At 39.7% G+C, this 23,732-nt stretch overlaps 1 protein-coding gene across 1 annotated transcript in view; it reads right to left on the bottom strand.

Moving 5' to 3' along the window:
• The window catches only part of FREM2 (FRAS1 related extracellular matrix protein 2), a 155,818-nt gene that overhangs the window by 30,742 nt on the left and 101,344 nt on the right, over positions 1-23,732 (bottom strand). The window contains exons 7-12 of the mRNA XM_018056679.1: positions 9,823-9,972; positions 7,732-7,941; positions 5,712-5,909; positions 4,463-4,627; positions 3,317-3,499; positions 21-151 (exon numbers count right to left, since the gene is read on the bottom strand). Of these exons, the coding sequence (XP_017912168.1) occupies positions 21-151; positions 3,317-3,499; positions 4,463-4,627; positions 5,712-5,909; positions 7,732-7,941; positions 9,823-9,972 (1,037 nt within the window). The remainder of the gene's footprint in view (positions 1-20; positions 152-3,316; positions 3,500-4,462; positions 4,628-5,711; positions 5,910-7,731; positions 7,942-9,822; positions 9,973-23,732) is intronic.

Here is a 23,732-nt window from a genome sequence, read left to right as displayed (position 1 = left end):
ATCCATATCTGATTACTTACCTGTGTCTCTGCTATCATATTTTCATCAGGTTTTAGGTGGACAGTGAAGGCCTCTCTCATCTCTCTTACGCCATCGAATATTACTTCAATTTCCACAATGTGCTGGGTTTCTCCCTCCTTAAACTCAATTTCTACAAATGCAAAATCACAGGTTTAAATCCTTTACATAGGAATATGAGAAGTTTCTGGTAACCTTTGACAATGACCCACAATGAGAAATACATTTTATATTGTGGCCCGGTATACTTAGACTATGTAAAGATACTCACATATGTTTGTGTGCACATGTGGGTGTGAATAAAATGAATAAAGTTTTTAAAACATCATCTAGTCTCACTATATGCATTGCATGCTAATATTTTTCCATTCCATTTTATCCAGAAGAAAACTCTAATCATAAGCTACTAAATTGATTTTTTTGATCCGCAGTTTGAAAAAATGCAGAGTGATGGAATAGGCAATTCATAATCCTAATACTGGAACAACCAGACAAACTCACCTCTCATTTCCCAGAATTTCCAGACCAATAGGATGTGTGTCAAATATATGATCACACAGGTATTACTGAGTGTGAATAGTATTTTCATTATGTATGTATCTAGAAAAGCTGGACATAAAACGGTTGCAATTTTTAACATCATGTCAAATTATATTTTAAAAAGACTTCTTTTGGTTGTTGATGTTAATCTTAGAAATGCAGAAAATTTTATTAACAAAAGTGTTAATGGTGTTTTTGCTCTCACCCTGTTCCTCCTCACTAAAAATAATTCCTTTATTGTTATGAAAATTAAACCCATCATGATAATCCCTTTTTAATCATTTAATCTAAAATTCTCAAGATATTAAAAATTAATTGATTTTATTGAACTCATGAATAAGCAGCTGACCAAACTTGGATAAACAACTTTGCGGGCTGTACAATGCCTTTTAAGAAACTGGTTCAGGAGAGAAAATAAAGAATATAATGCATAATCATTCCAGTCTGAGAAGATAACAGATGCTGCAGTATTTGATCATTGTATTTCTAAATTAAGAAGTCCTTTAAAATGTAACAGATAAAAATTGTCTTTAATGTATCTTTCTTTGCCTACTTCCATCAATTATGAAAAAGATTTTTTTCTTTAAAATTGTGTTAGTAAGCCAGACTCATCTTTCAAATTAGTTCTGTTTCTCGGTACAGCCATTTCTCACGTTGGCCTTAGCCTGTAATTTGAGTCCATCCGTCTTATATTTCTCCCACCCCTGGAGGGTTTATGCTTCTTGTTCCAGAGGGTGAAAATAGCTGATCACTTCCGGGTCACCAATTTGTTTGGCCTGACCTGTGGTGATGTTGCAATGGAAAGTTAAGTTTCCAATCCTTCAATATCCGGGGATTTCAAAGGAAAATACAGATTTTTCATATCTTTTGCACTTTTCTGACTGCGCACTGTCATCTGGCTATGACCATACAAGTTTTGCTCAGTAGGGAGTGGACTTTCTGGTTGAAGATGTCCATTATTCCATCTTTCCCTCACAGCCTCCTTGGTCTACTCATTTTCATTGCTTGTCTTAGCCTTACAAGCATCTGAGTGCTGCAGTGCTGTGAATTATACAAGCCCAGTTTCTAAGAAGTCGAAACCTTAAGTATTTATTTTAAATGCTTAAATTACTGTCTTCTTACATATACGTGCTAAATGATAGCTCTTTCTTCAATCACTTTATAGTCTTTATCTGCCGCTTTAGTCATTTTTTTTAGTTTTTTTTAATGTGGAACATTTTAAAAATCTTTATTGAATTTGTTATAATATTGCATCTGTGATGTACTGGTTTTTTGGCAAAAAGGCATGTGGAATCTTAGCTCCCTGATCAGAGATTGAACCTGAACTTCTTGCATTGGAAGGCAGTCTTAATCACTGGACTGAGAGAAAAGTCCCCAGACATTTGTAACACAGAAATATTCCAACGTTTATTCTATGTGTAATTTTTTGTTTATTGTAAAGGACTGACCACAATTTGGTCCATAAGAAGATGTTATGTTTCAGGAAAGATTAAATCTTTATTATAAACATTTATAAATGGCATGCTAATATTTACAGGACAAAAGAGACACAGGGTGATTTAACATTTTGTTTTCTCTGACTTCATTTGTCAATTTACTATATACATATGATTTTGTTTTTGTTTTAGCAAAAAGAACTATTTTATTTCTAAGAAAAATATTTTATGTTAAAGGTCATATTGTACATACTTGGAAGATGCTTCCTTCATGTAAAACATGCTTATGTTAGAAATACTTATTTCAGATTTTATAATTTCATAGCTGATCAGTTTTTTCCTCTCCTCTTCAGTTTTATGTGATTTATTTCAAATAGATTATCATTCTTTACATAGGAAATAATATGAGGATAACTTTGAAGCTCTATAGCAGTTCATCAAACTTTTACCATATATACAAAGAAAATACATGCTCCTTTGTAGAAGATGCTATTTTTTCCTACTGTCTCATTAACTCAGTTGATGACCGATAGTAACTACTAGCCACTTTCTAAACTGTTCTGAAGTTAGCAGACCAAGATGAATGCCTGTAGTCTATGATCACCAAAAACTGTTGGCTGTGGCAGGTAGAAAACTAGAAACAAAGTGGATAAGGACAACTAACTACAAATAATTCATAAACTTAATTTTGGACATCATTTTATGTCTATTTTGCCAGTAAATAATCCAGAGAGAGAGAGAGAGAATAATGGATTTGTTTTATACTTCTAAAAGTAAATGGTGAAATGACCCAAAAGTTTGAAGAAGAAAAGGGATGGATGAAATGTATTTATACCAAGCTCCTGAAGCCCAGAGAAGTCATGGTCTCTATAGTTGGTCATCTGTTCCCCTTTTCACTGCCTTCCATTAACACAAAATTTTCAAGCTTGACGTTTTGGATTGTTGGTATTCTATAAACTAAAAAAGACTATCTTCTCGGCTATGATATACATTTTCCACATAACAGATATTCAGGAAAGTTATTATTTAGTATCAAATGACCATAATGAAGGTAAAGATTGTTGAAAATGAAAGTAGGCTCAAAACATCCAGCAACTTTACTCAAAATTTCCTTAAATCCTAAGACATATACTCTGTAAATCAAAAAGGAAATGCCTGGAAATAAATTCCATTGACTTTGTTTTTCTGAAGGAAGTTAACTTAAAGGAGTATGTACATTTGTATTTCAGGTAAATGGATATTTCTCTTATTTTTCTCAAGGATACCAGCACCAAAACAGCGTGAGCACAACTCATCCGGACACACCCTGAGAGCCCCCATACCTTCCGACACAGGGTGATAGTCCTCTCCAGAAGTGGCTGAGCCATCCTTGGTGTGAACTCTCACGATGGAAACTTTTGAAGTGTCTCCTTGGCGAATCACTGGAATTTTTATAATCACTGACTGTCCTGGTTCTTTGGGTTCACTGACGCTGAATTTGGTCTCTCCAAATTTAATAATTGTCTCTGAAACAGTAGGAAACATGGGCAAATTAGTTTGTAAAGGGAATGCTTTTCCCTCCATTTCTGACAGTTTTTTTCCCCCATGTTTGTGCATGTTAAGTCGCTTCAGTCATATCCAACTCTTTGGGACACTATGGACTGCACCCTATGGACCGCCAGGCACCTCTGTCTATAGGATTCTCCAGGCAAGAATACTGGAGTGAGTTGCTATGCTCGTCTTCAGGGGATCTTCCTGACCCAGGGATTGAATCCGCGTCTCCTGCTTTGGCAGACGGGTTCTTTACCACTAGTGCCTCCTGGGAAGCCCCTTTTCCATGTGGGAGGAGCTTCATTATATCATATGCTGGGCTTCCCTCTCTCCCCTCAGTCAGTATAACTGGTGAGTGTGTTAGGAGAAACTGGGCATGCGTGGCCCAGCTCCTTTCTTGGAAATTAACCAACCAACAGAAATCGCGTGCTCTGGGCTGTCTCTGGGTGCCAAAAATTTTTACATGAGTGGGCCACTGACTGCGGGAGAGGAGGGGAGAAACTGTTGTTCCAGAACCACCTGCACTGAAGGCAGGAGGAGGGGCAAGCAGGTATGAGTGCTCTGGCCTCAGCAATTACGTATAAACAGTGTTCTTCAGTATCAGCTTATGGTTTAAATGGTTTACTGCATTCTCCATTTATCTTAGTCTTTTTCCTATTTCTTTTTAATAATTTTTTTAAAGTTCTTTTTATTTATTTAGCTGCACCACACAGCATGTGGGATCTCGATTCTCCAAATAGGGTTTGAACCTGCACCATCTGCATTGGAAGGTGAAGACTTAACCACTGGACCACCTGGGAAGTCCCCTTTTTCCTAGTTCTCAACCACTTAAAAAGCCTAGTCAGGAAGAGGGGCTCATTTTCTGAGCTACCTAAAACTTGAACACAGATGGATTTCAGTTCCCAATTTACAGCTGAGCACAAGACATGGCTTCTTACTATCAGCATCGTCTCGGATCCTTATCAGAGTTTCATTTTGTTCCCCAACTGCAGCTCCAAAAGGAGAGTTGCTTTGTGGGGTGCCAAGAACCAGTCGGAGCTCCTCTATCTCCTCATACAACACGTCATCCATCAACCCCAGGATGCAAGGCTTTTCGATCTCCCCTGGAACAAGAATCATTAAAGCAGGTCAGTCACATCCCTTAAGCCATAAGGGATACCTCTGCAGCTAGAAGGTGAACACCACGAGGGCAGGGATGTTGTTTTGTCCCTTGCTGCATCAATAGCGCAAAGAGCAATGTCTGGCATGTAATAGGCCTTCAGTTACTATCTGCTGAATGAACGTACGCAATGACAGGTTCCTATTTGTAAAGGGAATTTCTTCTGTCTTTAAGTTTTGTTACTCATGTCTGAAAACAAGGGGAAAAGAGTAAACGGCAATGTCATTTACCAATTTCTAACATTGGGAAAAGAGTAAATGGCAATGTCATTTACCAACTTCTAACATTATGATCAGGATGCAAATTTAGCAAATTTGTACCAGTTGGTCACTGTCAAGTGGATCACAGTACACGTTTCTTGGACTGTATAGCCCATGGGGTGGCAAAGAGTCAGACACGACTGAACGACTTTCACTTTCACATGTTTCTTACACATGGGATCAAAGTAGTCAAGTATTTTAAGACATTGAATCCATATGTAAAACGTGACACCTATTTCTTTTCATTTCTGTCATTTGAACACTCAGTCTTTCCCACTATTGTAAAACCTGAACATGCCATTTTCTGCTGAATAAGTTTTGAATAAACCTTATAGTGTGTGTGCTCAGTCGTGTCTGACTCTTTTGCGACCCCATGGACTGTAGTCTGCCAGGCTCCTCTGTCCATGGGATTCTCTAGGCAAGAATACTGGAGTGGGTTGCCATTTCCTCCTCCAGGGGGATCGTCCTGACCCAGGGATCCAACTTGTATCTCCTGCATTGGCAGGTGGGTTCTTAACCACTGATCTATGAGTGAAGCCCAAACAATATAGTACATCACTAGAAACTAATCAATACACTGACACAGAGACCAAAGGAAAATGCATTCAAGCTGTTAAAATCAACCTCACTTTATTATCATCTAGTGCACATTAAACCATGTTAGAAGCTTGAGGGAATCTAGAACTTGTAGAATCAAGTATCCTTAATAGACACTTCACACCCAAAACTTGGCTTTTGCAGACTCAAAAACTTCACGCTGAAACGTACCAGGGAGGAATGTGATGATGGAGATGTCAGTATTGGGGCGTTCTTCAAAGTCCATCATCACCTGTGCGGAGCCCTGCCGCGTGTAGCATCTCACTGAAGACCTGTATTGGATATCCCCACTCCGGTGGATCATGGCAACTATTTGCCCATCATTTTCATTGCCAGTATATACTCGTTCTTTGAATTGCATCTTAGGTACTGCAGAAAACACAAGAACATACATATCTGAATCAAAGTGAACAGAAATTTGAGGAAAACAGACTTCCAGAAAAGATGGTTCAGTGGGAAGAATACCAGAACAACAACAAGAAGAACTGGATCCCAGTCTCAGCTCGGTTACTGGCCAGTATTTTGGGCTTGAGCTAACCACTTAACCCAGAGTTCTAATTTCCTTTTCCTTGATATTTTGCTCTGCCTCTTTTGTGGAGTAGGGAGATAAAATGAAATGGGAAAAAGTAGATAGAACCAGAGACTTTAAGATATCTGTATTTATATACATTGGGTTTCCCTCATAGCTCAGTCAGTAAAGAATCTGCCTGCAATGCAGGAGACCTGGGTTCAATTTCTGGGTCAGGAAGATCCCCTGCAGAAGGAAATGGCAACCCACTCCACTATTCTTGCCTGGAGAATCCCGTGGACAGAGAAGCCTGGTGGGCTACAGTCCATGGGTTTGCAAGAGTTGGACATGACTTAGCAACTAAACCACCACCATCTATATATATTGCTTAATCAAGAGCCTTTCAGAATTTCTTCCTAAGAAAAACATTAAAGATTGTGTATATAATTACAAGCATAGTTACCCAGACCATAATGGAAAAGATGACAATGACTATAATAAATATATTACATAATACATGTGGAATGGCATCAAGAAGTGGTAGTCGCTCAGTCATGTCTGACTCTTTGTGACCCCATGGACTGTAGCCCACCAGGCTCCTCTGTCCATGGGATTCTCTAGGCAAGAATACTGGAGTGGGTTGCCATTCCCTTCTCCAGGGGATCTTCCTGACCCAGGGATTGAACCCTGGTCTCCTGCATTGCAGGTAGATTCTTTACCATCCGAGCCACCAGGGAAGCCTTTATAGAAAACACAGGTGACACCTATACTAGGTCAATTAACTATAGATCTCATTGACAATAGGTTAGATTCCTCCAATATCAAGATCATCATGGTAGAAGATTATTTAGAATCTCCTTTCGATGATGAGTCAGAGAGCCTCGCTTTTGGCATATCATTAGGAGTCATTTCAGGACTGTCTGTGTGTAAGGAGATAACAGAAAGTGTCTAGTGTTGAGAAGTGGGAAAAGACCATTAATACTCAAGGGTTTGTGCAATCTCACGCAGTTGTACCCGTCTGTGGGAGGGAGTTCTTGACACACAAGCAACATAATGATAACAATCTCACTTTTATTTTAATTTGAAAGGAAGACTAAAAGTTTTTCTTCTGAGACTGTCTAATTCTATCAAAACAATAAGAAAACAATCAGGAGAAGAAAGAAAGACTGTCAGCTAAGGTATTACTATGGGATGACCTGTCCGTCCACAGCCCCCTCCCTGGCCCCCGTTCATAGAGTGAAGTCCTAACACCCAATACCTGAGAATATGACTTTATGTGGAGACAGGGTCTTTACAGAACTAAGGAAGGGAAAATGAGGGCATCAGCGTGGGCCTTAATTCAATACGACCGGCGCGCTTATACAAAAGGGGAAATTTAAACACAGATACACATAGAAGGTGATGCAAAGACACATCCAGAAAAGATGGCCATCTACCAACCGAGAGCTGGAGAGGATGCTTCCCCCACATCCCTACGAAAAGGCTGTCACTGTTATTCAGCGGCTCAGTCGTGTCTGACTCTTTGTGACCCCGTGGACTGCCGCAGGCTCTCCTGTCCTTCACTATCTCCCGGGGTTTGCTCAAATTCACATCCATACAAAGCCTAGTTTATCATTTTACTTAACATTTGTGTAAACACTAGCCTATCTTTTTACTTGTCGTCAGCAGTTAATAAACACTCACAATCTGAGACAGAATCATTTATGATCACCGTGGCTTTGCTGGGGTCCCCAAGAGCTGCATTCATAGGCATTCGGAGAACCAATTCAAACTGCTCAAGACCCTCCAGCATTGGTTGTCCGAGATCATCCAAAATGATAACACGAACGGTTTGCATGTTGACTCCAGGTGCAAAATCTAAATTACGGCTGATTCCCACGTAGTCTGTTCCGGCTGTGACGGGAACAAAAGATTTTTTTCATCTGGGGACTGGCTAAATGTACGCAAAATTACGAGATGCAAACTATGTATTCAACAGCCTTGTTTATAATTCTTTTAAAAATATATTGACTAGCATAACATTACAGAGAAATATATTTAATGAAATATAAAAAATTAGCATTTACATTGGTTACTGAGATGGTAGCTCAAAGATCAGGTTCCTAACTCTGTCTTGTCTATGTCTAAGGTTATTTTACTTTTCTGTTATTTTAGCTTTCTGTCTTGTAGTTTATCTATTTTTGAATTCTCAATTAGAGCTAATAAAAATAAGGTCTAAATATAATCAGCATATCAATCAAGTATTTGATCATAATAAGTTATGAACTATAAACATGGAATAGTTAACCTTAGTTAAAAAACCATTTTTTATTTTCAGAAGCTACTACAGAACATCCTATTTAGGTGTGTGATTGCCTGCTGGTTAAAGCAACATATTTCAGATATAAGTTTTTGTCCAACACACGTCACCCATTCCTATCCCTGGCAAAGAGAGCAATCTTTTATTCTCAAAGACATATTTCGCTTTTAGTGTATTATTTTTCAGACGGTGGGGTGCATACTAATGTTGACACCTTCATATATGTCTAAAGTATTTAAGAAACACAACTTTAGGCATGACATCCATGAAGACTGGGAATAGGGGAGACAGTTCAGTATTATCTCTTTGTTTTCATATCTAATGCTCTTCGAACTCTAATTTTGTATCTATTTACCTCTGAATATGCAACTATAACTAAGTACACGTCTTTAATTTATTTTAAAAAAAATCTCTGTATCTCATCGTGTTTCCTTTCATATTTTTCTTGTCCTTCTGCTTCTTTATTCTCATCTGTTTGATTGGAATTTTCTCTAAAGAAATGACTAATTTGGCGAAACAAATGTTTATTGGACACAGACCACATTCAAAGCACTCTACTGGTTCTATGACATTTAAAAAGTGAAAACTTAAGGGTGACTTTTGAAATGGAATGGCCACTGCTTGCTTTGTGTGATGAGCGTGTGACGTGTGTCATATGTGTGCACGTGTGTATGAATGAGAAAGAGGTAAATTGTACTATTGGTTATTTTTTTTGAAGTATTTTCATTTATTTATTATTGGGCTGCACTGGGTCTTAGTTGCAGATCTCACGGTTTCAGCACGTGGGATCTAGTTCCCTGACCAGTTCGATAACTGGATCTCTTGCATTGGGAGCATGGAGTCTTAGCCACCGGGCCACCAGGGAAGTCCTTTACTGGTCCTTTAAATGAGACAAAGAGAAGGAAATTTCATATCTTATGCTTGTCCTAAGTTTCACGATCAACTTTTTGCACATGTAGATTCCAGAATCAAAGGCAAGCACATGTCAACTAGGACAGATTGTATAATGAAAGGTAGAAAAAGTCTTTGGGGCTCAAGTACTTATGGGGATGTTTGTTTAAAATGAAGAGGGAGCTAAGCCAGAGATCCACACCTGCATGATACTTAAACGTCACTAGATTCTGAAAGCGTGGCCAGCAAGATTATTCCTGTTGTGCAGATGACGTCATAGGATTCAGCGATGGTAGATTTGCCAAGTATAGATAGAACCCATTAGGGCAAAAAAAGCCATTCAAAGTTAGAGTTCTTGACTTACATGTTTATAACTTAGCTTTCGATTTGTAGCCCCGGGGTGACTTTTCTCAAAATAGGAAACAGTGTAAATTTACCTACTATATAGCAATAACGTCAGGAAAAAAGTACATTCAATCAGACTGCTTCAACAGAAGTGAAGTATTTGGACTTTAAGGTATTTTGTCCTAAGAAGCTGAAAATTGTAGAATAATCAAAAAGAATCATTGTAGGAAACTGCTCACCATCGGCTGAGGGAGGGTCTGTTTTCTGCGATGTCACGGTGACGCTGGAAGCCTGGGACAGGTCAGTGCCGCTCCGCCACACCCGCACCTCCACCGAGCCCGCACTCTCATCCACAGAGTACTCGACGTCTCCAAAGTAGAAGACGGGCTCTGTGAAGCAGGAAACAGAAACCACTTTTGTGACGTTTGCTCTTCCACATCAAACTCTACATGCGTAATTACAAAGAACAGTTAGCCTCATCTCATAGACATCCTTATAAGCTCATATTATTTCCTTTTAGCAAGATAACACCTCTGTATTTGATTAATTTATTTTGGCCATGCCATGTGGAACGAGAGTCCTAGAACCCTGACCAGGGACCAAACCAGTGCCCTCTGCTTTGGGAGCACTGCGTCTTAGCCACTGGACCACCAGGGAGGTCCTGATGACATCTCTTTAATGTCTAGACTTATACAGGGCTTCAGATCAAAATATCTCTGTTGACAAACAAAAATACACACAGTAAAGTGTCTAATGAAACTTTTTTTATTGTTTTTTTTTTTTTTTTTTTTTTGGCTGTGTCTTGCAGCTTGCTGGAGCTTAATTCCCAGACCAGGGGTCGAATCAGTGGCCCCTGCAGGGAAGCTCCGAGTCTTGCCCACTGGACTGCCAGGGAAGTCCCTCTAATGGAACATTCTTATTTTGAAGCATATGAGTTACTTTGTTCCCTGTACGTGGAATTATGAATGGTTCCTAAATGCATTTCCTAAACGTTTAGCTGGTAAAACAGCAACAAAACGAAACAAAACAAATAAGACTGAAATTTTGTAAATTTGGCCCGACTGGTCAACATGTGTCCTACTGAGTTATCACTTTGGAGACTATTTGCATAATGACATCTTCTGGTCCAATGAAAGTGAAAGTCACTCAGCCCTGTTTCTTTGTGAACCCATGGACTATATAGTCCATGCAATTCTCCAGGCCAGAATACTGGAATGGGTAAGTGTTCCCTTCTCCAGGGCATCTTCCCAACCCAGGGATCAAACTCAGGTCTCCCGCATGGCAGGCAGATTCTTTACTTGCTGAGCCACCATGGAAGCCCAAGAATACTGGAGTGGGTAGCCTGTCCCTTCTCCAGAGGATCTTCCTGACCCAGGAATTGAATTGGGGTCTCAGCAATACAAGAACCATGAACCATGAACTTCCAGATGTTCAAGCTGGTTTTAGAAAAGGCAGAGGAACCAGAAATCAAATTGTCAACATTCACTGGATCATCGAAAAAACAAGAGAGTTCCAGAAAAACATCTATTTCTGCTCTATTGACTATGCCAAAGCCTTTGACTGTGTGGATCACAATAAACTGTGGAAAATTCTGAAAGAGATGGGAATACCAGATCACCTAACCTGCTTCTTTAAGAAACCTGTATGCAGGTCAGGAAGCAACAGTTAGAACTGGACATGGAACAACAGACTGGTTTCAAATAGGAAAAGGAGTACATCAAGGCTGTATATTGTCATCCTGCTCATTTAACTTACATGCAGAGTACATCATGAGAAATGCTGGGCTGGATGAAGCACAAGCTGGAATCAAGATTGCCGGGAGAAATATCAATAACCTCAGATATGCAGATGACACCACCCTCATGGCAGAAAGTGAAGAAGAACTAAAGAGCCTCTTGATGAAGGTGAAAGAGGAGAGTGAAAAGTTAGCTTAAAGCTTAACATTCAGAAAACTAAGATCATGGCATCTGGTCCCATCACTTCATGGCAAATAGATGGGGAAACAGTGGAAACAATGGCTGACTTTATTTTGGGAGCTCCAAAATCACTGCAGATGGTGATTGCAGCCATGAAATTAAAAGACGCTTACTCCTTGGAAGGAAAGTTATGACCAACCTAGATAGCATATTCAGAAGCAGAGACATTACTTTGCCAACGAAGGTCCATCTAGTCAAGGCTATGGTTTTTCCAGTGGTCATGTATGGATGTGAGAGTTGGACTATAAAGAAAGCTGAGTGCAGAAGAATTTATGTCTTGAACTGTGGTGTTGGAGAAGACTCTTGAGAGTCCCTTGGACAGCAAGGAGATCCAACCTGTCAATCTTAAAGGAAATCAGTCCTGAATACTCATTTGAAGGACTGACTCTGAAGCTGAAACTCCAATCCTTTGGCTACCTGATGTGAAGAACTGACTCATTGGAAAAGACCTTGATGCTGGGAAAGATTGAAGGCAGGAGGAGAAGGGGATGACAGAGGATGAGATGGTTGGATGGCATCACCGACTCAATGGACATGAGTTTGAGTAAACTCCGGGAGTTGGTGATGGACAGGGAGGCCTGGTGTGCTGCAGTTCATGGGTTTGCAAAGAGTCGGACACGATTGAGTGTCTGAACTGAACTGATAAGGTTTTGAGGGAACTCTATACCAATGGAGGTTCCACTAGAAAAATAATCTCATACCAAGGAGTTTACATTTGTCTTAAACATGGATGAAAATTGTGTGACTCAGGTCATTAAAATAGACACTTACATTGGAGACTTTATATTTTTTTCAAGTACTGGTGATGAATTCCCCTTGTGACTAGCAGTTTACCTTGCAAAACAGCTGTAAGTCTGAGGGACTGCAGTTAGCTGACTAATGAAGAAAGTAGAGAGATGATTTGTGAGCTTACTTTAAAAAATCCCCAGACTTATTCTGAAATATTTATAGGCTCATGGGAAAAGGCAGAAATAGCATATAAAGCATATACTTTACCCACTGTGAGCTTATTTTATAAGCAACCATTAACAAAGATAAATTAATTACATATATTCACATAATAAGGCAAACAGCCTTTGGCTCAAGACATTTTAGTTATCTGTGTTTGGTTTTACAAGATTCCAAAGGACTAAGTCTAAAAGGTCACACAACTCACACTCACATCAGTGTTCCTAAAAGGCAGGGCCATTCAGGAAATGACTATCCCATTTCAGAGCGTCTAATTGAATTACCAAACACAAAAATCAGACAAAACTCTACAATCGTGGCTCACAGCCACACAGGAAAGCCAGTTTGGGGCACTGCTCAAGTGGAGTAAAGGTTCTTTATTTTCCTGTCCACAAATTAAATCATCTTCATTGAAACTGGTGTTTTCTTTGTTTCTTCCTAAGGGGTGTATAAAAAAAAAGCATAGAGCTCCTTAGACTCTTGAATAATACACAACCAACCTTGGACATTTTGCCTGCACGCTTTGGTTCACAAAACAAAAAATCTGCCCGTAGCATACTTTCACTGGCTTCTCATCCTTTAGACCTGGAGGGTGCCTGGGCATGTCAGGGGATGTGTGTGGATGAAGTGTTAATCTTATTCACCTCAGCTAAGGTGGACCTCAACTACAAGCCAATAAATTCCTTACATTTCTCACACCTGAGTAGGGGGCAAAGGTGAAGACAGAACCCTGAAAATGCTTACTTGGACCAGACAGCTGCACCAAGCACATCTGTATGTCTTTTTAAAGGCTTTTATTAACATAAACATGGCAGAGGCCTGATCATTGGCATCCAGCAAGTAATCTAAGTCTCTTTACATTCCTGACAAACCACATCATTGTGCAGATTAGAGTTATGGGGGAGATCTGGGAAGTGCAGTAAGGAAGACCTCCTATTTCAGAATGATCCCTCCTGTCCTGTCTCTGTATGCCTCCCAGACACATACTAGAGGTGGAACAGAATAAAATCGTGTGAGGGAAGGTGATCATTAATCACCACACGGGCTCCACAGAGGCAAAGCTTTGTTCTGCCTGTGTGTGTTCAGACTCACTCTGTCAACTGTAGATCACGTGTTTTTATGGTATCGCTCAATGTGCATTTCAATAAGAAAAAATGTTTTACATAGTACTCTGAAAAAATTTAACCCTAATTGCTGTTAAGAATGAAGAGTAATGATAACAGTTGCCATATGTAGGACATTTATTATGTGTCTGACCTATGTTCTTTGTGTGTGTGTGTGAGAGAGAGAGAGAGAAAACAAGAGAGAAGAAGAAAAGAGAGACAGGTGGGAGGTAACGGTGCATGTAACAACACATGGTAAGTTTTATGGGAATAATCAAACAACATTATCATATCGCCATTGTGTAGTATGTAGTTACCGCCAGCAGAAAGAAAGAGGGAAGATGGAAGGAGGATTTTAATCCTCAATCTCTCAACTTTACTACCGCAGGTAATAGAAGGCATTAAGAAAGATTTCTTTCCTTAAGATGGACTTTGGCATATCTATGGATTTGAGTTATTTACGTAATTTCTCTTCCTCTGTGCTCTACTCATGATGACTGGAAAATCGATCTACTAATCAATTCAAAATCTTTGTGATTAAAGTATAAAGTATAGTATTTGTGACTATAATGAAATTAAAACACAACTGAATATTTTTAGAAGAGAAATAACTCTTGTTAACTGCCTAGTTTCAATTTCTCAATACCTCATCATCCGTCTCTAAAACTTAAATACTATTTATAATTGTCATCATTTGGACAGAATCTCAGGTAACATGAAGGACTTAAACATTCTCAAGCAATGAGTTGAGCTATAAATAATCACTCAAAATAACTGGCAAGAGGTTACTGGACATTTTAATACACAGATTATAATCAAGTGAAAGGAAGAGAGAATAGATGCACGAAAACTGTCAACAGCTGAAAGACATTTGGGCAAAATCCAAAAAAATTGCTTGTTCTTGCAAATTATTATAATTTATAAATAAGATTTTAACTCACCTATTTTTGGTTAGTGCTTGTTTGTTTTTATATGGGCACTTGGTTTCTCTAAAAAGTTAAGTAAACCGTAGACCTTTGTCTATTAGTTTTATAAATATTCACATTACAACTTCAAGCAAATCAGAAAAAAAGACCCATTTAATTTTGTGAACAAAAAAACTTGTTTTGGTCATGCCCTATGGTATGGATCTTAGTTCCCCAACCAGGGATTGAATCCATGCCCCCTGCATTGGAAGCAAAGAGTCTTAACCACTGGACCACTGGGAAAGTCCCTAGAGTCAGATCTTAAATACACGCTGTGTCTTGTAAGTTTACAGTCTTAGCAGAGAAAAGTCAGCAGCTGATATTACTACCCGGAATGAGAGAACGATCAATTAAAGCCGTGTATGCCACAGCCCACACCCACAAAATGCCACAAAACCATCATTCTTCACCACTCCATCATCCACAGAAAACACGGCAGAATGCATGTTTATTCCCTCTGGAGACAAAAGATAAGTTATATCCAAATAGTGTGTGAGCACCACAAGGAAAGTTTTAAATTGGCCACATGACATAGTGTGAAATTAGGGGAAGCCAAACTTTACTCTCTGTATCCTTTGTGGTCTTAACACTTCTAAATAAAGGGCACAGATCAAGGCATTGACTACAGAAAAGTCTGTTTTAGTTCATTAAACATTAATATGCCTTTCAAGGTTGGAGAGACTTTCAACACAAACAACACAGATAGGATCACGTCTATTTCTTACAAACAAAGCTGATGAGGACGGCTCAGCAAGTCACACAACACACACACCTGCAGTGAAGACAAAGGGAAAATAACTCAAGTCTTTCCCCACAGGGAAAAAGTGAACTTTTTTCCCTTGCTGAGTCTGTGGTGTCTAGATTGATGTTTACAATTACTTTGTGTCTCAGGAGATGAAAGGAAGAGGTGCCTGGAGTAATTGCTATCTGGAGCCAATCTTATTTACTCACGTGTACCTGGACTATCAGTCAAGTAGGCGTTGTAGCTCTAAGATGTTTGCTTAGAACTGAATGGAAAAAAAAAAACCCCAAAAACTTTTATGCCGTCTTTTTGTTCAGTGCTGCAAACAATACAAAGGAACCTCCCTAAATTATTTCCAACTCAGATCTCTCTTCTGAGCTTTGGACCTTGATAACCAGCTGCCTACACAGTCCCATGCCATGGGCACCTCCAGGCAAACTCGCAGTAGACACACCACCACTGCCCCGCCCCTGGTTTCTCTCTCTGTTTATGGCCACTACCCTAGATGCAATCAGCATCAGCCACCATTGAACCCCTCTAGCAGCCACTCAGCCAGGTTCTTAACCAGAAGCCATCCACCAAAGAAAATCTCATCATGGTAATGCCTTTGCGGAAAGCCTGTCAAGTGTTTCAGTGCTCTTAGAATTGAAAGCAGACTTTTTTATTTTAAATATTTTATTTTATATTGGCATATAGCTGGAAGAAATACCAACAACCTCAGATATGCAGGTGATAACACTCTGATGGCAGAAACTGAAGAGGTCCTGATGAGGGTGAAAGAGGAGAGAGCTGGCTTAAAACTCAACACTCAAAAAACTTATGATCACGGCATCCAGTCCCATCATTTCATGTTAATAGATGGGGGAAAAAATGGAAGCAGTGACGAATTTTCTTTTCTTGCGCTCCAAAATCACTGTGGACCATGACTGTGGAGTCATGAAATTAAAAGATCCTTGCTCCTTGTAAGGAAAGCTATGACAAACCTAGACAGAATATTAAAAACACAGAGACGTTACTTTGCTGACAAAGATCCATCCAGTCAAAGCGATGGTTTTTCGAATGATCGTGTATGGATGTGAGAGTTGGGCCATAAAGAAGGTTGAATGCTAAAGAATTGATGCTTTCGAACAGTGGTGCTGGAGAAGACTCTTAAGAGCCCTTTGGACAGCAAGGAGATCAAACCAGTTAATACCAAAGGAAATCAACCTTGAATATTCTTTGGAAGGACTGATGCTGAAGCTGAAGCTCTAGTACTTTGGGCACCTGATGCGAAGAACTGACTCACTGGAAAAGACCCTGATGCAGGGAAAGGAGAAGGGGCGGCAGAGGATGAAATGATTAGAGAGCATCATCGACTCAACGGGCATGAATTTGAGCAAACTCTGGAAGACAGTGAAGGACAGGAAAGCCGGGCGTGCTGCAGTCCACAGGGTCGCAGAGTTGGACACGACTTAGTGACTGATCAATAGCCGGTTAACAATGCTGTGATAGCTTCAGGTGGACAGCAGACTCAGCCATGCATATACACGCGTCCGTTCTCCACCAAACTCCTCTCCCATCCAGGCTGCCACGCAGCACTGAGCAGAGTTCCCTATGCTGTATAATAGGATCTTGCTGGTTATTCATTTTACATATAGCTGTGTCTACATGTCCATCCCAAACTCCCTAACCATCTTTCTATTAATTGAAAACGCTGGTTTGTAAAACACTAAACATTTGGTTTTAAAAACATTCGCCATTTAAACTGCCTTCCGGCCTCCTTTCTATCCAATAATCCAGTATCTTGAATGTCAAATGTGGCAAGCCCAGTCTTCACTATGGCATCACCATTGCCTTGAACACTCTTCACTCCTCCTCATCGGGATAACTCTTGCTCCTCTCGGGTTTCAGTTGAGAAGTCACTTGTCTTCTCCCTCAGAGCCCTCCCTCCCTCCAGCCACTGCAGGCTAGCATCTCCCATAGGCTCTGAGCTCTCTAAAGGGGAGGAATTCAACCTCCTTTGTTCACTGATGTTTTCCTAACAATGCCTGGCCATAGGTTGCTCAATTAACATTTGTGGAATGAATGAACATCCTGTAAAATAGGACCATTGATTTGCCAGGGCAAATGAACAAATACAGGAAGTCTCCTACACATGAACCTTCAAGTTGCGAACTTTCAAAGGTGCGAACGTGCGTTCGTATGTCCAAACACAAAAGTTAGCTCACATGTCTGAATTGCCAAGTGTGCGCATCCTCTACAAGTGGTTGTGCTTTTGTGTACTACAAAGGTTCAGTCCCTGGGTAGGGGAAGATTCCTCGGATGATGAAATGATAACCCACTCCAGTATTCTTGCCTGGGAAATCCTATGGACAGAAAAGCCTGGAGGGCTACAGTCCATGGGGTCACAAAAGAGTCAGACATGACCGAGCAACTAAGCACGCACACACGCACTGTATAGAGTACAGTAATACAATACCTTCATTTTGAACCCAGAATGTCCTGAAGCAGGTGTAAAAGCAGCAGTAATGTAGCTGATATTACTGTACTATAAGATTAAAAATGTTTTCTTCTGGGAATAGAACTGCCATATGACCCAGTATGCCCACTGCTGGGCATACACAGTGAGCAAACCAGAATTGAAAGAGACACGTGTACCCCAATGTTCATCGCAGCACTGTTTATAATAGCCAGGACATGGAAGCAACCTAGATGTCCATCAGCAGATGAATGGATAAGAAAGCTGTGGTACATATACACAATGGAGTATTACTCAGCCATTAAAAAGAATACATTTGAGTCAGTTCTAATGAGGTGGATGAAACTGGAGCCTATTATACAGGGTGAAGTGAGCCAGAAAGAAAAACAATATAGTATACTAATGCATATACATGGAATTTAGGAAGATGGTAATGACAATCCTATATGCGAGACAGCAAAAGAGACACAGATGTATAGAACAGTTTCTGGACTCTGTGGGAGAAAGCAAGGGTGGGAAAATAAATAAATAAAAATGCTTTCTTAATTTTTTGTGTTTGTGTTTTGTATATATTATTAACTTATTATAGCACAGTTACAGTTATAAACCTATTATAGTACTATATGGCAAATTGTGTTAGTTGGGTGAAAAGTGTTATTTGCTCAGTCATGTCTGACTCTTTGGGACACCATGGACTGTAGCTCACCAGGCTCCTCTGTCCACAGAATTTTCCAGGCAAGAAAAATTTTCAGGGTTGCCACTTCCTTCTCCAGAGGATCTTCCTAACCCAGGGGTTGAACCCATGTTTCCTGCATTGCAAGTGACTTCTTTACCATCTGAGCCATCACTGCTTACCAAGGTTAACTTTGTTGGACTTAGGAACAAACTGGACTCTCCAGTGTGCTGTCAGAATGGAATTGTTCGTATGTAGGGAACTGACTGTGTGTCTTCGTGGTGGGTGAGTTAGAAGACCACAGTCCTTAGCAGCAGGCAGTGGGGGTTATAAAGCCTCAGGAGGATGAAGAAGTTGTCTTTGCACGAAAATGACTGTGGAGGGCAGCCATTTGAGTCTGGAGCAAGCCCACAGGGGCGAGGGATAGCCACCACCATGAACTCCAAGAGATTTTTTAACTTTCACTTTTAAAATACTTAGCCTGCAGGCTTTTCCAGGGTAGATGTGCATCAGATTTATCCAAGGAGATTTAAAGGTACCGAGGCTCGGTCTCACCTCCCATTTATCGAATCAGAATTTCCGGTGGGTGACCCCTAAGCACCAGCACTGTCTCTTTTTCTTTCTCATTTTTCAGTGGACTATATTTTTTAGAGTAGTTTTCAGTTCACAGCAAAATTGTGCAAAAGGTACAGAGATTTACATATACCCCCCGTTCCATCCATGCATCACACCAGTGTTTTTGAAAACCTCTACAGGTCTCAGCAATCTGCAGGTTGTTTTTGCTTATGTCAGTGTTTTAGCAAACAGTGATTCGTGGTTAGATACAACACTATCTTACTTCATCCTTACAGCCACCCTGTGAGGTATGTGAGTCCTGTTTTCACAGACAAGGAAACTAAGGATTAGGGAAATTAAGAGATCTGCCTAAAACCACACATCAGGGAAATAGTGGATTACGATCCATACCAAGAAAAAGTCTGTGTCCTTGTGTGTGTGCTCAGTTGACTGAGTCCTGTTCGACTCTTTGCGACCCCATGGACTGTAGCCCGCCAAGCTCCTCCATCCATGGAATCCTTCAGACAAGAATACTGGAGTGGGTTGCCATGCCCTCCTCCAGGGGATCTTCCCGACCCAGGGATCAACCCCACGTCTTTGTCTCTTGCATTGACAGGTGGATTCTTTACCACGAAGACACCTGGGAAGCCCTGTATGCCCTTAAGCTAACTAACTTTAAGGCAAGAGAGAGGTCATAACACAAAAGGTGGTCACAAGATTTTAATGAACATAACGTTCACCCCACAATTCAATAAATGGGAGTTTATCATACAGAAATGTTAACATAAATGTACAAAGATACATACACAGATACATGTTGTACTTTATTTATACTAGGGCACAACTGAAAACAAGCGCAAAATCCCCCAGAAGGAGACTGATTGTATTAAGTTCATTCATAAACTGAAACACCAGGCTAGGAAGTTGATTTTTTTCCTTTCCTTTTTTAAAGGTATACATGTATATATAAAAGCTAGTAAGACATTGATATCTGGTTAAAGACAGTTTTGTGATTTTATACCCTCTACTTGGCTTCATCAGCAGTAATGAGAGATTAAAAATGAAAGACAGCATGACATTTCTTTTTGGTAGATTTGAAGATGTTCACTCATCATTATTATACTTGATAAGGAATGGGACAGCTGTGCTCAAAAGAAGGTAAGCATTTCTGTGAACTAAAAATGTAACGGAACAACAGGACTTCATAGTGGTGAGTGGAGCCAAAAGTGAATGCTTCTGCTGGTATTTTAAGGCTGTGAACCAATACTGGAATCAAAGAAACCAGATGAAAACAGAATTCAAGGGCAAAATATAGATATTTTCAGCGATCAAAGACAAAGGTTTTACTCACCTATAGATACACACTGGGAAATTGCTAAAAGTACAGAAAAAAAAATCAAAGAGCAGAACTGAATGAAAGAGACTTGGCTGAGCAACTGATAACATATGCTGGTAAATCCAACTAGTTAGTGCAAGCACAAATGATCATCATAAACGATATTTTCAACTTAATGCTGAAATTGAAACTTGAAACAACAGAGAGGAAGTTACAAATGGGCCTCTAAACCCTTCCATGCCCTTGTCTTTTTGAAGACAGTAAACTTTGTTAGGCAGATAGTAAATTTTATCTTCATTAAAATTACGATTTGCCACCAATAGGACAGAAACCAGCAGAAAATAACAGTCACAAAGGATACAGAAAACTTTCTTGACAAAAGACGAAGCTGTAAAGGAAAAATCCATACAGACAGATGCCAAATAAAAAGCACAAATATATTACTTAATTAGATAAGGTAATTTCTTATTTAAAACCAATAGACTGGATTAAAGAACAAAAAGACTTATAAACATAGCTGTAAACAAAACTGGAGGAAAATAGGTAAAATAAAAGGATGCAAGAAGGCTATATGAAGCCAATAAGGAGAAAGCAAGGTGGTGTAGAATATATATAGAATCTATATCAAACTGCTGACTCGTTATTTCCAAGAGATGGGATTAGGAGGAAATTTTACCTCCTTTCCTATGCGTTTCTTCACACACTAATTTGCTACAGTTTACTTTTTTTTCCTTCCCCAAGCAGCATGTATTACTTTTGTAAATAGGAAGAAAAACAAAATCAGGTTAACTTCCTTCTATAAATAACACATTTTAAAAAACGAGTGTTAAATAATTTTCACTGAGCCTTTCTGTGCTTTTCTTTCAAAAAAATACATAAACATTCTTAAGAACGACTTCATATTTAGTCTTTAACAAGCATTTTCAAAATTCCTGTTGGAAAAATAAAGTTCAAATATAGGTTTAGTATATATCAGTTTAAAGGCATGTTTTGACATTTCTTTCCCTTGCCAACTATAATTGCCTCAGAAAGAAGAAAGAAAAGACAGGACATGTCTAAAAATGCTTATAACTTAAGGACTGAGTCTTTCCAAGATTTCAGCTGAGAATATGTGGGGAGCTTTTCTCCAGAAAAGACGACGTTATCAGAGATTCTACTGTCAATCTGGTTTGACTCCCAAACTCTGATTTCGTCATTTTCAGGGTTGCTATAAGTTTAAAATAAAATTTAAATGTCAAGGGCATTAGAGTTTTCTACCATCCAGTAGCCTCTGAAGAAGGACTCCTGAATATTATTTATTCAACAAACACTGTTGAGAATCCACCTCTAGAAGAGTGTTTTTAAGGCTTTTAATATTTGTTTCATATAAACAAGGGACAGGAAGGAAAGCTGATCATAACTTACTAATTGATTTCTCAACCCAGATTCAATGTACAATTCCCTAACCATTATTCTTTATGGCATCTAAAACCTAATATAATGATAAACACTAGAGAAATAAAAGACATTTTGCATATGTGAAGAAGATATTTACTATCTCACATGTGTAACAGAAGAAAGATCTGAAAACAACTTAAATGCTCATCAGTAGAGAATTTTTAAAACACATTACAGCCACACTGTGAAAGATTGTGTAGCCATGAAAAGAATTAGTCGAGTTTATGGGTACCACCATAAAGTTTTTCATGATACACTGTTATGTGAAATAAGTATAACATAAAATAATATTCATAACAGTCGTTCAGTCGTGTCTGACTCTTTGTGATCCCATGGACTGTAGCCCGCCAGGCCCCTCTGTCCATTGAATTCTCCAGGCAAGAATACTGGAGTCGGTTGCTATCCCCCCTTCTCCAGGGGATCTTCCCAACCCAGGGATCAAACCTGGGTCTCCCACATTACAAGTAGATTCTTTTACCATCTGAATCAGCAAGGAAAGGACAAGTAAAATAGCAAACATTAATTGGGTATTTTTCAGTTCAGTTCAGTTCAGTCGCTCAGTCATGTCTGACTCTTTGCGACCCCACGAATTGCAGCATGCCAGGCCTCCCTGTCCATCACCAACTCCTGGAGTTCACTCAAACTCACGTCCATGAGTATTTTTAGTGTGCCTGAATTGTTTTAAGCACTAATAACCCTTTGAGGTAGGTTTGTTATCATCTCTACTATATAGATACAGATACAGAAGCTGAAGTCCAGGAATTCAAGATCAGTAGCCAGTAAGTGGGAAGGAAGACAGACTGTCTCCAATATTCTAGGAAATATGTACTTGTTGCTTCTTTGCTATAACAACAATTAATTCTAGCCAAAGTCAAAAGAAATGTGTGCATGTGACTGTGTATACAGAAAAGCCACACATGGTACTCAAGTGACCTCAAGGGAGACGGATGGGTTTGATGAGGGAGCTAAGACCACTGCCATTTAGTTGATATACTTCTATTTGGTTCTCATGCAATAATTTTGTAGTAAAAATATTAACACTAAGCTAGAGTTAATCTATATACCATACCTCCATGAAACACAGCCTCAAAATATTAAATCTTATATTTCTTAAAATATTAGATTTAAGAAAAGTATTTATCACAAAGCAGAGAGTTTCTTCTCTCTTGTTAAGATCTGAAACATTTTTAACTCTTAACAGATTCTGGCCTCTTAACCACCTTGCTGCAGTATTTTGCAGTGCTGTGGAGGAGTGTGCTTTCCAGGGAACTGAGTAGTTATTGTGCTTTTCAAAAAATCACTATCTAAGAGTTTGCAAAGCCCTACAGAGTTGGTGTCTTTCCAGTTTCACATATGACCTCCTCCCAGTTGACAGTCAAGCAAGTCCAGCCAGCTCACACTTCTCACGTCGCACTTTTCTCACTCCATTCACTCACTCACTCCTGTCCCTCATTAGGCAGAGACACCCGCAAAGACAGAAATCAAGTATTGTTCATCTGTAATCATCTGTAAACTCCAATGAGAAGCACAGAGCCTGACACACGAGATTAAAAAAAAAAAAAAAGTGTAGACTGCTTCCAGTGTTACCAGTGCAAATCACCACACTTAGGGCTTCCCTGGGGGTCTTTCCAGTGGTCATGTATGGACGTGAGAGCTGGACTGTGAAGAAGGCTGAGCGCTGAAGAATTGATGCTTTTGAACTGTGGTGTTGGAGAAGACTGTTGAGAGTCCCTTGGACTGCAAGGAGATCCAACCAGTCCATTCTGAAGGAGATCAGCCCTGGGATTTCTTTGGAAGGAATGATGCTAAAGCTGAAACTCCAGTACTTTGGCCACCTCATGTGAAGAGTTGACTCATTGGAAAAGACTCTGATGCTGGGAGGGATTGGGGGCAGGAGGAGAAGAGGACGACAGAGGATGAGATGGCTGGATGGCATCACTGACTCGATAGACGTGA

This window comes from Capra hircus, chromosome 12 (assembly GCF_001704415.2).
Source record: "Capra hircus breed San Clemente chromosome 12, ASM170441v1, whole genome shotgun sequence".
In the NCBI taxonomy this organism is placed as follows: Eukaryota; Metazoa; Chordata; class Mammalia; order Artiodactyla; family Bovidae; genus Capra; species Capra hircus.
This window is presented reverse-complemented; position numbering and strand designations above follow the sequence as displayed.